Source organism: Bos indicus x Bos taurus, chromosome 1 (assembly GCF_003369695.1).
Source record: "Bos indicus x Bos taurus breed Angus x Brahman F1 hybrid chromosome 1, Bos_hybrid_MaternalHap_v2.0, whole genome shotgun sequence".
Classification (NCBI taxonomy): Eukaryota; Metazoa; Chordata; class Mammalia; order Artiodactyla; family Bovidae; genus Bos; species Bos indicus x Bos taurus.
In genome coordinates this window covers 132,003,295-132,016,450 of record NC_040076.1, presented here as the reverse complement: position 1 = coordinate 132,016,450, position 13,156 = coordinate 132,003,295, and the positions used below count along the sequence as shown (strand labels likewise).

Here is a 13,156-nt window from a genome sequence, read left to right as displayed (position 1 = left end):
TCTCCTCATGCCCTCAATCTTTCCCAGTATCAGGGTCTTTTCAAATGAGTCAGCTCTTCACATCAGGTGGCCAAAGTATTGGAGTTTCAACTTCAACATCAGTCCTTCCAATGAACACCCAGGAATAAGTAAAAACACACAAGCCATATACAGAAGGACAAAAGAGATGTATTTGACTGAATAAAAGGTTATGAGTTTACAAACACAATAAAATAAGTTAGAAGAACTTGCCCCAAATAAAAAGATGCTTCTTAATATTTGAACAAGTTAAAATAAAAAAGGGTCAACCTGGCAGTGATTTAAAAAATAGGATGGAACAGGGAAAAGTTTAAAAACAGGAAGGTAACTACAAAGTCCTTTAAAGTGAGGCCTAAAGAAAGGAACATTGGAAATGTAAAAAAAAGGGACAGATTGTATAAGACATTATGAAACAAAAATTCATGAGACTTGGAATCTCATTAGATATAGGATGGAGGGGAAGGGATTTGGGATGAGGAAATTAAATGGTGACTGCTGTTTTAATTCTAGATTCCTGGAAAAATTATGGTATCTTTTAGCATAATTAAGGAAGCCAGAACTAAATGTTAGTCTATAGAAGAAATGTTCAATGAAAAAAATTTCAAAATAAAATAAGAAAGCTGATTTGACAAAGAGGAGATAGATACAAATCCAACTGATAATTACATTTCCAAAACTGATCATAAAAGTATGTAGGCTTAAGCTGCAAAAACTATTTTAAAAAGATATTTCAGTTGCTTAGAAAATTAAAAATAGAAAAAGTGGTATGGAAAAGGACCAATAGGCAATTCAGAAAAGAAATACAAATGACCACTAGTGCAGAACATATTGACAAAATGTTACAGTACTTAAAAAAAATCAGAAAAGATTTAACAATCAGTATACTCAAAAGTAATATAAGTAATGCCATATATTTTGTTGTGTGAAAAGTAAGGCGGTAACATACATTAAAACCTTCAAAATATATAGCATATCTTTTGAGTAATAAATTCTAATTTTAAGAATCTAGACTAAAAAGTATCTATGGCTCTAGAACAAAATTTATTCCTGAGATATAACCTTATGTCTGCATGGTTTAAATTAGTAAGCAAATTTTAACATTTATGTTCAAGAATAGGGAATCAATTAGATAATTACAGGCAGAATACTATGAAGTGATTAAATTTATAAAATATATATCATAAAATTCATAACATAAACAATAGTACCAAGGAATTTAGAATATCTAATTTTCAAAAATATATTCACTTGTTAACCTTTACTTCTGATACTCATTGTTAATGTTTTGTTGTATATGCTACACTAAATTTTCTATGTACATGAATATATGGGCAGAAAAGTAAAAATTGTATCTCTTTTTTTACTTTTCCTACTTACCCTACACAAATATGAAAGTTAAATAATGTTCAGAATATGAGTACTGGTTCTCACTTAAATAGAATGGAGAACAAAAAACATAATAAAACATTAAACCAGAGAGTAAAGACAAGTGACGTTACAGTTATGCTGATTTACATGACAGCTAAAAGAAACATGAAATCCTGGACTGGATCATGAACCAAGGGGAAAAAACTTTTTTCTTTTATTTAGGGCATTATTAGAATATCAGACAAAATCTGAATGAAATTTATGCACATAAGGTCAGTATTATACAAATATTGTTTTCCTTATTTTTCAAACATGTACTGTGGTTGTGAAGAATATATTTGATTTTAAGAAAATGTATACTAAATAAAGTACTAGGAGTTAAGTGGCATCATGTCAACAAAGTACTCTCAAAGAGTTAAAAAATAATAATTTGTATATAGTAAATTTGTATATATAAATGTATACTTACATTTATGCATTTGTCTGTATATATAGAGAGAGAGAAAATATGATAAAGCAAATATTGTAACATGTTAACATTTGGACAATATGCATGAAGAATCTGCACAGGAATTCTTTGTAGAATTCTTGGAATTCATCTGTGACTGAAATTATCTCAAAATTTAAAAAATTTTAAACACTAAGGAAAAAAGAGTGATGATTTAACAAAATTAAACACCATTCATTAACTCAATAAACAGTCACTGAAGTCAAACAGTAGTATAGAGCAGTAAACAAACCAGATAAAAATCCCTCACTTCAAGCAGCTTACCTTCTAACAGACACTGACATTGACATTTAAGTCGCTCATTCGTGTCCGTCTCTTTGCGACCCCATGGACTGTAGCCTACCAGGCTCCTCCGTCCATGGAATTTTCCAGGCAAGAGTACTGGAGTGGGTTGCTATTTCCTTCCCCAGGAGCTCTTCCCAACCGAGGGATCAAACCCGGGTCTCCTGCATTGTAGGCTTACCGTCTGAGCCACCAGGAAGTCAGACAATGAATAAACACCTCAAGGACATACTATGTGAGATAACAATAAGTACTACAGAGAAAGGGGAGAACACACAAACACACATACGATGAGGACAAAAAGGGGAGAAAACACACACACACACACACACACACACACACACACACACGATGAAGACAAAAAGTCCCTTGCAGTAGGAGGGAAGATACACAATTCCAGATACGATCATTAAGGGAGTCCCCACTGAAAAGATGACACAGGACTCTGAGTCAAGGACCACACATGATAGGTTTCAACAAAAGCACATGATGGTGGCTTAACTCAGCATTACAGTAAAAAAATGATTGATGCAATTTGCAAATCAATTAGACAACATATGTTGATAGTTTAGATATAGTCTGGGAAAGAAAGATTCAATGGCTACATGGTTTACAGCTGAGCGACTAGAAGAACAAAGCTACCATGAAAGGGCTGAGCAGGGGATAGGAAGCGTGAAAGTTTGGCTTTTTTAAATATCTTGGGACCATTAAATACCTAAATGATGATTCTCAGTGGATACTAGATGTGGTCTGGAATCCAGAGTAAAGTTCAAGCTGGAGACATAAATCTGGGTAACATGAGCTTACAGATGGTGTAGAGAGAGAAAACGATGTTCATTAATTCCTAATAAAATCACAAGGGTAGAAGAAACATGATACTATATAGTGTTTGTTTGGAGATCAATAATTATTTGAATTGTTGTTGTTCAGTTACTCAGTCTTGTCCAATACTTTGCAACCCCATGGACTGCAGTACACCAGGCCTCCCTGTCACTCACCATCTCCCAAAGTTTACCCAAGTTCATGTTCATTGCATTGGTGACACCATCCAGCCTATTCTTCTGACAACGACTTCTTCTTCTGCCCTCAATATTTCCCAGCATCAAGAATTTTTCCAGGGAGTCAGCTGTTCACATCAGGTGAACAAACACTGAAACTTCAGCTTCAGTCCTTTCAAGGAATATTCAGCCTTGATTTCCCTTAAGATTGACTGGTTTAATCTCCTTCCAGTCCAAGAGACTCTCAAGAGTCTTCTCCAGCACCACAGTTTGAAGGCATCAATTCTTTGGTGTTCTGCGTACTTTATGTCCCGCTCTCACAACCATATGTGACCGGTGGGAAGACAATAGCCTTGAATATACAGACTTTTGTCAGCAGAGTAATGTTTCTGCTTTTGAACACACTGTCTCAGTTCAGTTCAGTCACTCAGTCATGTCCAACTCTTGGCAACCCCATGAACTGCAGCACGCCAGGCCTCCAAGTCCCTCACCAACTCCCGGAGTTCACTCAAACTCAGGTCCATCGAGTTAGTGATGCCATCTAGCCATCTCATCCTCTGTCATCCCCTTCTCCTCCTGCCCCCAATCCCTCCCAGCATCAGAGTCTTTTCCAATGAGTCAACTCTTCCCATGAGGTGGCCAAAGTACTGGAGTTTCAGCTTTAGCATCATTCCTTTCAAAGAACACCCAGGACTGATCTCCTTTAGAATAGACTGGTTGCATATCCTTGCAGTCAAAGGGACGATCAAGAGTCTTCTCCAACACCACAATTCAAAAGCATCAATTCTTCGGCGCTCAGCTTTCTTCACAGTCCAACTCTCACACTCATACATGACCACTGGAAAAACCATAGCCTTGACTAGATGGACCTTTGTTGGCAAAGTAATGTCTCTGCTTTTGAATACGCTATCTAGGTTGGTCATACCTTTACTTCCAAGGAGTAAGCGTCTTTTAATTTCATGGCTGCAATTACCATCTGCAGTGATTTTGGAGCCCCTAAAAAAAATTCAGCCACTGTTTCCACTGTTTCTCCATCTATTTCCCATGAAGTGATGGGACCAGATGCCATGATCTTCGTTTTCTGAATGTTGAGCTTTAAGCCAACTTTTTCACTCTCCTCTTTCACTTTCATTAAGAGGCTTTTTAGTTCCTCTTCACTTTCTGTCATAAGGGTGGTGTCATCTGCATATTTGGGATTATTGATATTTCTCCTGGCAATCCTGATTCCAGCTTATGCTTCTTCCAGCCCAGCGTTTCTCATGATGTACTCTGCATAGAAGTTAAATAAGCAGGGTGACAATATATAGCCTTGACATACTCCTTTTCCTATTTGGAACCAGTCTGTTGTTCCATGTCCAGTTATAACACTAGTAAAGTAATGCTCAAAATTCTCCAAGCCAGGCTTCGTGAACTCCAAGCCAGCAATACGTGAACCGTGAACTTCCAGATGTTCAAGCTGGGTTTAGAAAAGGCAGAGGAACCAGAGATCAAATTGCCAACATCCGCTGGATCATGGAAAAAGCAAGAGAGTTCCAGAAAAACATCTATTTCTGCTTTATTGAATATGCCAAAGCTTTTGACTGTGTGGATGATAATAAACTGGAAAATTCTGAAAGAGATGGGAATACCAGACCACCTGACCTGTCTCTTGAGAAACCTGCATGCAGGTCAGGAAGCAACAGTTATAACTAGACATGGAACAATAGACTGGTTCCAAATTGGAAAAGGAGTATGTCAAGGCTGTATACTGTCACCCTGCTTATTTAACTTCTATGCAGAGTACATCATGAGAAACGCTGGGCTGGAAGAAGCACAAGCTGGAATCAGGATTGCCAGGAGAAATATCAATAATCCCAAATATGCAGATGACACCACCCTTATGACAGAAAGTGAAGAGGAACTAAAAAGCCTCTTAATGAAAGTAAAGTGGACAGTGAAAAAGTTGGCTTAAAGCTCAACATTCAGAAAACTAAGATCATGGCATCTGGTTCCATCACTTCATGGAAAATAGATGGAGAAACAGTGGAAACAGTGGCTGAGTTTATTTTTGGGGGCTCCAAAATCACTGCAGATGGTAACTGCAACCATGAAATTAAAAGACGCTTACTTCTTGGAAGGAAAGTTATGACCAACCTAGACAGCGTATTCAAAAGCAGAGACATTACTTTGCCAACAGAGGTCCATCTAGTCAAAGCTATGGTTTTTCCAGTGGTCATGTATGGATGTGAGAGTTGGACAGTTAAGAAAGCTAAGCGCCAAAGAATTGATGCTTTTGAATTGTGGTGTTGGAGAAGACTCTTGAGCATCCCTTGGACTTCATGGAGACCCAACCAGTCCATTGTAAAGGAGAGTAGTCCTGGGTGTTCTTTGGAAGGAATGATGCTGAAGCTAAAACTCCAGTACTTTGGCCACCTCATGGGAAGAGTTGACTCATGGAAAAGACTCTGATGCTGGGAGGGATTGGGGGCAGGAGGAAAAGGGGACGACAGAGGATGAGATGGCTAGATGGCATCACTGACTCGATGGACCTGAGTTTGAGTGAACTCCGGGAGTTGGTGATGGACAGGGAAGGCCTGGCGTGCTGCGGCTCATGGGGTTGCAAAGAGTCGGACACAACTCAGTGACTGTACTGAACTGAACTGAACTGAATGGGGCCAGATCCCATTAGTTTTTTAATACTTAGTTCTAAGCCAGTTTTACTACTCTCCTCCTTCACCCTCATCCAGAAGCTCTTTGATACCTCTTTGTTTTCTGCCATTAGAGTGGTATCATCCACATATCTGAGGTTGTTGATATTTCTACTGTCTATTTTGATTCCACATTGTAAATCGTCCCATCCGGCATTTCTCATAATGTGTTCAGCGTGTAAACAAACACAGTGACAGCAGACAGCCCTGTCGTATTCCTTTCTCGATCCTGAACCAATCAGTTGTTCCATACAGGGTGTGAACTGTTGCTTCTTGACTCACATACAGGTTTCTCAGGAGACAGGTAACATGGTCTGGTATTTCCATTTCTTTAAGAGCTTTCCGTAGTTTGTTATGATTCACAGAGTCAAAGGCTTTAGCACAGACAATGAAACATGGTTTTTCTGGTATTCCTTTACTTTCTCTATTATCCAGCAGATGTTGGCAATTTGATCTCTGGTTCCTCTGCCTTTTTCAAACCCAGTGTGGACATCTGGAAGTTCTTGGTTCACATAATGCTGAAGCTTAGCATGCAAGATTTTAAGCATGACCTTACTAGCAAGGGAGAGGACTACAACTGTCCTTTGATTTGAACATTCTTTAGTACTACCCTTCTTGGGAATTGGGATGAGGATTGACCTTTTCTAGTCCTGTGGCCACTGCTGGGTCTTCCAGATCCTCTGACATACTGAGTGCAACTCTTGGATAGCATCATCCTTTCAGAGCCACAATAATTAACAAGTACGAATTAGGACATCTGCAAAGTAACAGTTCAGTAAGAAAAGTCTCTGAAATAATAACCTACTGAAAAGAAACACCAAAAATGAAATGTCTCCTAAGAATTTAGAAATAAGGAAAATAATGCTGCCCAAAGCAGAAGTCCTTATACAATTTGTTCTTCATTTCACTGAGTAAATTAGTAAAATAAGAGATCCATAAAGTCCTTTTAACAAGAATGAATGGTAACAAAAAGTTTATGAACCAAAACTTAGAATTGTTCAAAATGGAGCCAGTTGAGGGCAAGTGCCCAAGCCATCTTCAGAACAGGTACTGTGGAATAACTCAAATATGATCATTCTGACAATTATACCTCTCAATTTTAATTAACATCTTGGTATTTTGGCATTCTTGAGGGAAAGAATTTGGGAGGCAGGTTATGAATTTAAATCCTAGCTTTGTTCCTTATGCAACAGTGTGACCTCAGCCACTTTCTTTTTTTGTTTTCTACTTTGTAAACTGCATACAAGACCTATTTAACAGTACTGGTATGAAGATTAAATGACATAAAAAACATCAATACAGTACAAAGCCCAGAGTAGAAACTCAGGCAGCTCTTTTGTTTCCAAAGTTAAGAAATGGGTCTGAGTCAGGTAAAAATATAAAAAGCTATGTGACTAATGAGTGTGAATATAAGGACTAGAGTCTAACACATGTCTCTAGAATGCTATTATTCTATGATGGTTGACAGTTTTTCCATACTAGAAACATGGGATGAACATGTACTATTTACATATTAGATTATGTAGTAGCAGTTTCACTAAAGTCAGTGTTAGTCCTTCAGTCATGTCGGACTCTTTGCAAACTCACGGACTGTAGCCTACCAGGGTCCTCTGCCTATGGAATGCTCCAGGCAAGAATAATGGAGTGGGTAGTCATTCCCTTGTCCAGAGGATCTTCCCTACCCACAGACACAACCTCAGTCTCCTGCACTACAGATTCTTTACAGTCTGAACCACCAGGGAAGCCAATTTCACTAAAAATAAAATCTTATTTCTAACCACAAAAAAGCTAAGCATTTGGATACACAGACTCCTTTTCATCAGGAAAGCAAAACATTACATGAATATAGCTGTAGACTATAGCTATAGACAAGTCAAAACTAAATAGGTTATAAAAAATAATACAACAGACTGCTGAAGGGGTGATAAATTCTGTTTAGGAAAATAAATAAAGGTGTTCTTGAAGAAGACAGCACTTAACCTGAATTATTAAGTAAAGAATTTTAACTGGAGGGGAACAAATTCAAGAAAGCAATCATGTTTGCAGTATATTCTATTATCTTCAAGCAACTTTAGTCTTATTTCAAAATGTGTACTTATAAACAATGAATTGTAGAGAAGGCAATGTGACTTGCCAATAGTCTTAGAAAAACCATATAGTAGTAAGACAAACTCAAAGAGTCTACCGCTTCTAGCTACAAGACTCTCACTTTGCCCAACATGTTTTTTAAAGGAATACCATAGCATCAAATACTTCTACAAAATAAAGGATTATAAAGACTGCCTATGATATATGTCTTTTCCTCCACTATTTTTTACTTTACATAAAGGTGAAGGATAAAATCAAGTGTAAAGAAAACTGTAGATGTCATCCTTCTATCCCTTTCTTTGTTGTTGTAAGATTGTCCTGGAAAGTAAATGCTATGGAGTTTCACTGAATCTAATAAGAAACTGTGGCAAACAGAGAAATATTAATAGAACAAAATTAACATAAAAAACATTTTTGTTGCTGCTAAGTCGCTTCAGTCATGTTCGTCTCTGTTCGACGCCATAGACGGCACCCCACCAGGCTCCCCCGTCCCTGGGATTCTCCAGGCAAGAACACTGAAGTGGGTTGCCATTTCCTTCTCCAATGCATGAAAGTGAAAAGTGAAAATGAAGTCGCTCAGTCGTGTCCGACTCTTCACGACCCCATGAACTGCAGCCTACCAGGCTCCTCCGTCCATGGGATCCTCCAGGCAAGAGTACTGGAGTGGGGTGCCATTGCCTTCTCCGAAAAAACATTTTTAAGTCACTACAGATGACATACATATATAATAACTGGTTAAATAACATAACCACTGATTGCAATAGGTAGATCATGAGTCAAACTAACAAGCTAGTTTTTAAAAGATAATATTTATGAGATGATTATAAACTTTAAATGTCTTATTTGGTGATTTTACTAAAATACTGTCATCTTGCATTATAAGAATGATATTGGTTGTTGTTGTTTAGTTGCTAAGTCATGCAGTGATGTTTAAAAAAGAGAAGGAAAGCCCTTATCTTTTAGATACATTCTGAAATATTCAAAGATAGAATGCTATCTAGAATGACCTTCAAAAATAACACAGGAAAAAAAGATTGGCAATGACTTGATAACTGCCGTAACTTAGATTTATATGCAGAGTTTATTATACTATTATGACTTCCACAGAAGGAGGCTAAATTTGTCCATAATAAGAATTTTTTTTTTCATAGTAAGAATTTTTATAAAATAAAATTTTAAAACTGCAATAACAAAGTCAACTCACCTTTATACTCATAAAGGTGAGTATAAAATAATACAAGCTTTAACCCACTGATACCATTGATACTACTGCCTCTGACAGTACTACTTTCAATTAAATGACGGTGTACTCCTATGACATAAAGATACCATACAATAAGAATAATTAGAGCTTTTCCAAACTTCTCAATCATGTGTAAATGAGAATATATTCTGAGACTGAACTCAAATACTACAAAAATGCATAAAGAGCTCACAAGAAATCAGAGCTCCATCTAAAAATAAAAAGCAAGGAAATCATAACTACATCTCATTCCATGTCGATCATCTTCCCAATTCCTTCACATGGACTACCATTTATTTATAAGAGAGGCATGGAAAGCAAAAAAGATACTATAATTAATTTTCTTTTTCTAACCACTGCTAAGGCTATTTATGAAGCAAAGTTTCCAAGACATTCTAATGTGTACGATTTTAAAAAGTATTTACAGTATTATAATTAACATATAGCTCATATCAAGAACCTTTACTTGGTAACCATTATAGAAACAAAGATGACAAGTATACATACTGGAGGCCGGCCAGGTCGACCTCTTTTTCTTTTTCCTTTGACCTCTGTTTCTTCAAGTTCACTGCCAGCATCAGAATGGGCAGTAGTCTCATTAGTTGAATCTCTAGAAAATATGATACATTATTTTAGTGAACAAATTAATAAATACATACCTATTAACAATACAATGCAGCTCTATTCCTCTAGCTTTCTTACCTTTTGCTGTATGTACACATATAGCTAATTAGAAGTGGTTTATGCTTTCACGTTCAGAAAAAAATCTTTAGCAAATTCAAAATATTACCCTCCCTGGTTAATATTATGTAACAATGAATAAAATGATTTTCCAAACAGAGAAATACAGACAAGGAAATGACTGTGGAAATGGCAGCTGCTATAGAAAATATAAATGCAAAATACAACTGCAAAAGACTGATTCTTGAATATAAAAAAAAATAAAGGCTTGGGAGGAACTTTATTGATTTCCTAATATAATGAAAGTGTGTTAGTAAATGTTTAAGAATGGCACTTCAAAGAACTTATGCACATAAATTATTAGAAACAGTACCAATGTAAATGCAGTAGAGCACACAAATTACAAACAATAATAAAAATGCACAATATTCTTTTTCATAAATTCTATCTAGTTCAGTTCAATCACTCAGTCGGGTCCAACTCTTTGCAACCCCATGACCACAGCACGCCAGGACTCCCTGACCATCACCAACTCCCAGAGTTCACCCAAACCCATGTCCATTGAGTCAGTGATGCCATCCAACCATCTCATCCTCTGTCGTCCCCTTCTCCTCCTGCCCCCAATCCCTCCCAGCATCAGAGTCTTTTCCAATGAGTCAACTCTTTGCATGAAGTGGCCAAAGTATTGGAGTTTCAGCTTTAGCATCAGTCCTTCCAAAGAACACCCAGGACTAATCTCCTTTAGAATGCACTGGTTGGATCTCCTTGCAGTCCAAGGGACTCTCAAAAGTCTTCTCCAACACCACAGTTCAAAAGCATCAATTCTTCGGCGCTCAGCTTTCTTTATAGTCCAACTCTCACATCCATACATGACCACAGGAAAAACCATAACCTTGACTAGACAGACCTCTGTTGGCAAAGGAATGTCTCTGCTTTTTAAGACACTGTCTAGGTTGGTCATAACTTTCCTTCCAAGAAGTAAGCGTCTTTTAATTTCATGGCTGCAATCACTGTCTGTAGTGACTTTGGAGCCCAGAAAAATAAAGTCTGACACTGTTTCCAGTGTTTCCCCATCTACTTCCCATGAAGTGATGGGACCAGATGCCATGATCTTAGTTTTCTGAATGTTGAGCTTTAAGCCAACTTTTCACTCTCCTCTTTCACGTTCATCAAGAGGCTCTTTCATTCTTCTTCACTTTCTGCCATAAGGGTGGTATCATCTGCATATCTGAGGTTATTGATATTTCTCCCAGCAATCTTGATTCCAGCTTGTGCTTCCTCCAGCCCAGTGTTTCTCATGATGTACTCTACATAGAAGTTAAATAAGCAGGGTGACAATATACAGCCTTGACATACTCCTTTTCCTATTTGGAACCAATCTATTGTTCCATATCCAGTTCTTACTGTTGCTTCCTGACTTGTATGCAGGTTTCTCAAGAGGCACATCAGGTGGTCTGGTATTCCCATCTCTTCCAGAATTTTCCACAGTTTATTGTGATCCACACAGTCAAAGGCTTTGGCATAGTCAATAAAGCAGAAATAGATGTTTTTCTGGAACTCTCTTGCTTTTTCCATGATCCAGCAGATGTTGGCAATTTGATCCCTGGTTCCTCTGCCTTTTCTAAAAGCAGCTTGACCATCTGGAAGTTCATGGTTCACGTATTGCTGAAGCCTGGCTTGGAGAATTTTTAGCATCTATCTAGTTTACAGATTCATATAAAATGATTTGGTAATTTTGTGAAACTCTTGTATCCCTAGCTAACCTATGGTTTCAACTGATGAGCGAACAGGCTTTTGATGTGCAAGACAGTTGATACCTTTGTGCACTTTAATGAACAGAATGCAAAAGAAATGACAAAGCCATCTGTTGGAACTTCACTCATTGGTCAATGTTGTGAGCATCTTCTTTACTGAATTGCATATGTAATAGTTCTCGAACACTAGAAGGATATGTCCTCAAATTTTTGTGGTATCATAATATAATGACTAAAGACCTGATACATCTTTAAGGTTAATCTGCTTTATTAACAATTTCTACGTCACTTTATTGAGTCTACAAACAACAAAATAATAAACTAAGTTCTGATTTATTGTGTTTGCTGGTTTTCATAAAGTGAATACTCTTATCACAACCAAATTCAAACTAGCAAAGTGACATCACCAAATACAGAGTTGAGAAGTAATTAACAATAGTAGTATACTACTACAAAGTATTTCCACCATACATGGAATAAATAAAAACCTTGAGAGCATAGAAAATGGTAAGATGTAAAATAATTAGGAAGTGATGAGTTTTGAAAATTTACTTTTATTTTTAATAGGATTTATTTAATTTTAAGCTTGCACAATTTAACTTTCCATAACAGCTATGTTACATCTGGACTTCTCAGGGCTGCAAGTGGTAAAGAATCCGCCTGCAATGCAGGAAACATAAGAGATGCACGTTTTATCCCTGGGTAGGGAAGACACCCTGGAGGAGGGCATGGCAACCCACTCCAGTCTTCAGGCCTGGAGAATCCCATGGACTGAGGAATCTGGAAGGCTACAGAGATCCATAGGGTCGCAAAGAGTCGGATACAACTGAAGCAACTCAGCATGCACACATGCATGCATGTTATATTTAACAAGGTCACAAAATTCCTGGAAATTTAATATTCAGCTCTCCAGGCCAATACAGACTGGCCCTAGCATGGCATTAAAAACACATGGATAATATTAACAAAAATATCTTCACTGAATTCTATATTACTAACTGTATCTATATACAACTGCAAATAAGAGGAAGGGTACAAAGCAAATGGTAAACTCAACTCACAACTTAATATTTCTGAAACTGCTCCACTGACGGCTCTTAGCTCCATTCTCTTTGTTTTGATCCCTTAAAGCTCATCTCATTAGTATCTGCTCTTTTCCCTTTAAACTAACCTCTCTTGGAGATCTCATCCAATTGATGTGGAACTTTTATGCAAATGACTTCAGTATATTATCACTAGACCTATCTGTAATTCAAGATTTTCAACTGTGTGTGTAACACTTCTTTACATACCATCGCAAATTCACCAAATAGCACACATAAAATTAAGTCCAGGTATGACTTATTTCTAGCTCTCTATTCAAAGCAATATCACTAAATAACTAATTTATTAATACCCAAATTTGCACTGTTTTATAAACTTATTATTGTCACCATTACCCTGTTGTACTCAAACCTACAATCACATCAGTCTTTCTCTTAGGCCATCAGTTAAAAATCCTCCTGAGTCGTTCTCTATGTACTAATTCC

General features: G+C 37.2%; 1 protein-coding gene across 3 annotated transcripts in view; it reads right to left on the bottom strand.

Annotated features, from left to right (window-relative positions):
• The window catches only part of STAG1 (stromal antigen 1), a 504,783-nt gene that overhangs the window by 336,166 nt on the left and 155,461 nt on the right, over nucleotides 1–13,156 (bottom strand). For all 3 annotated transcript variants that reach the window (XM_027545437.1, XM_027545440.1, XM_027545439.1), the window contains exon 3: nucleotides 9,700–9,802. In XM_027545437.1, the coding sequence (XP_027401238.1) occupies nucleotides 9,700–9,802 (103 nt within the window). The remainder of the gene's footprint in view (nucleotides 1–9,699; nucleotides 9,803–13,156) is intronic.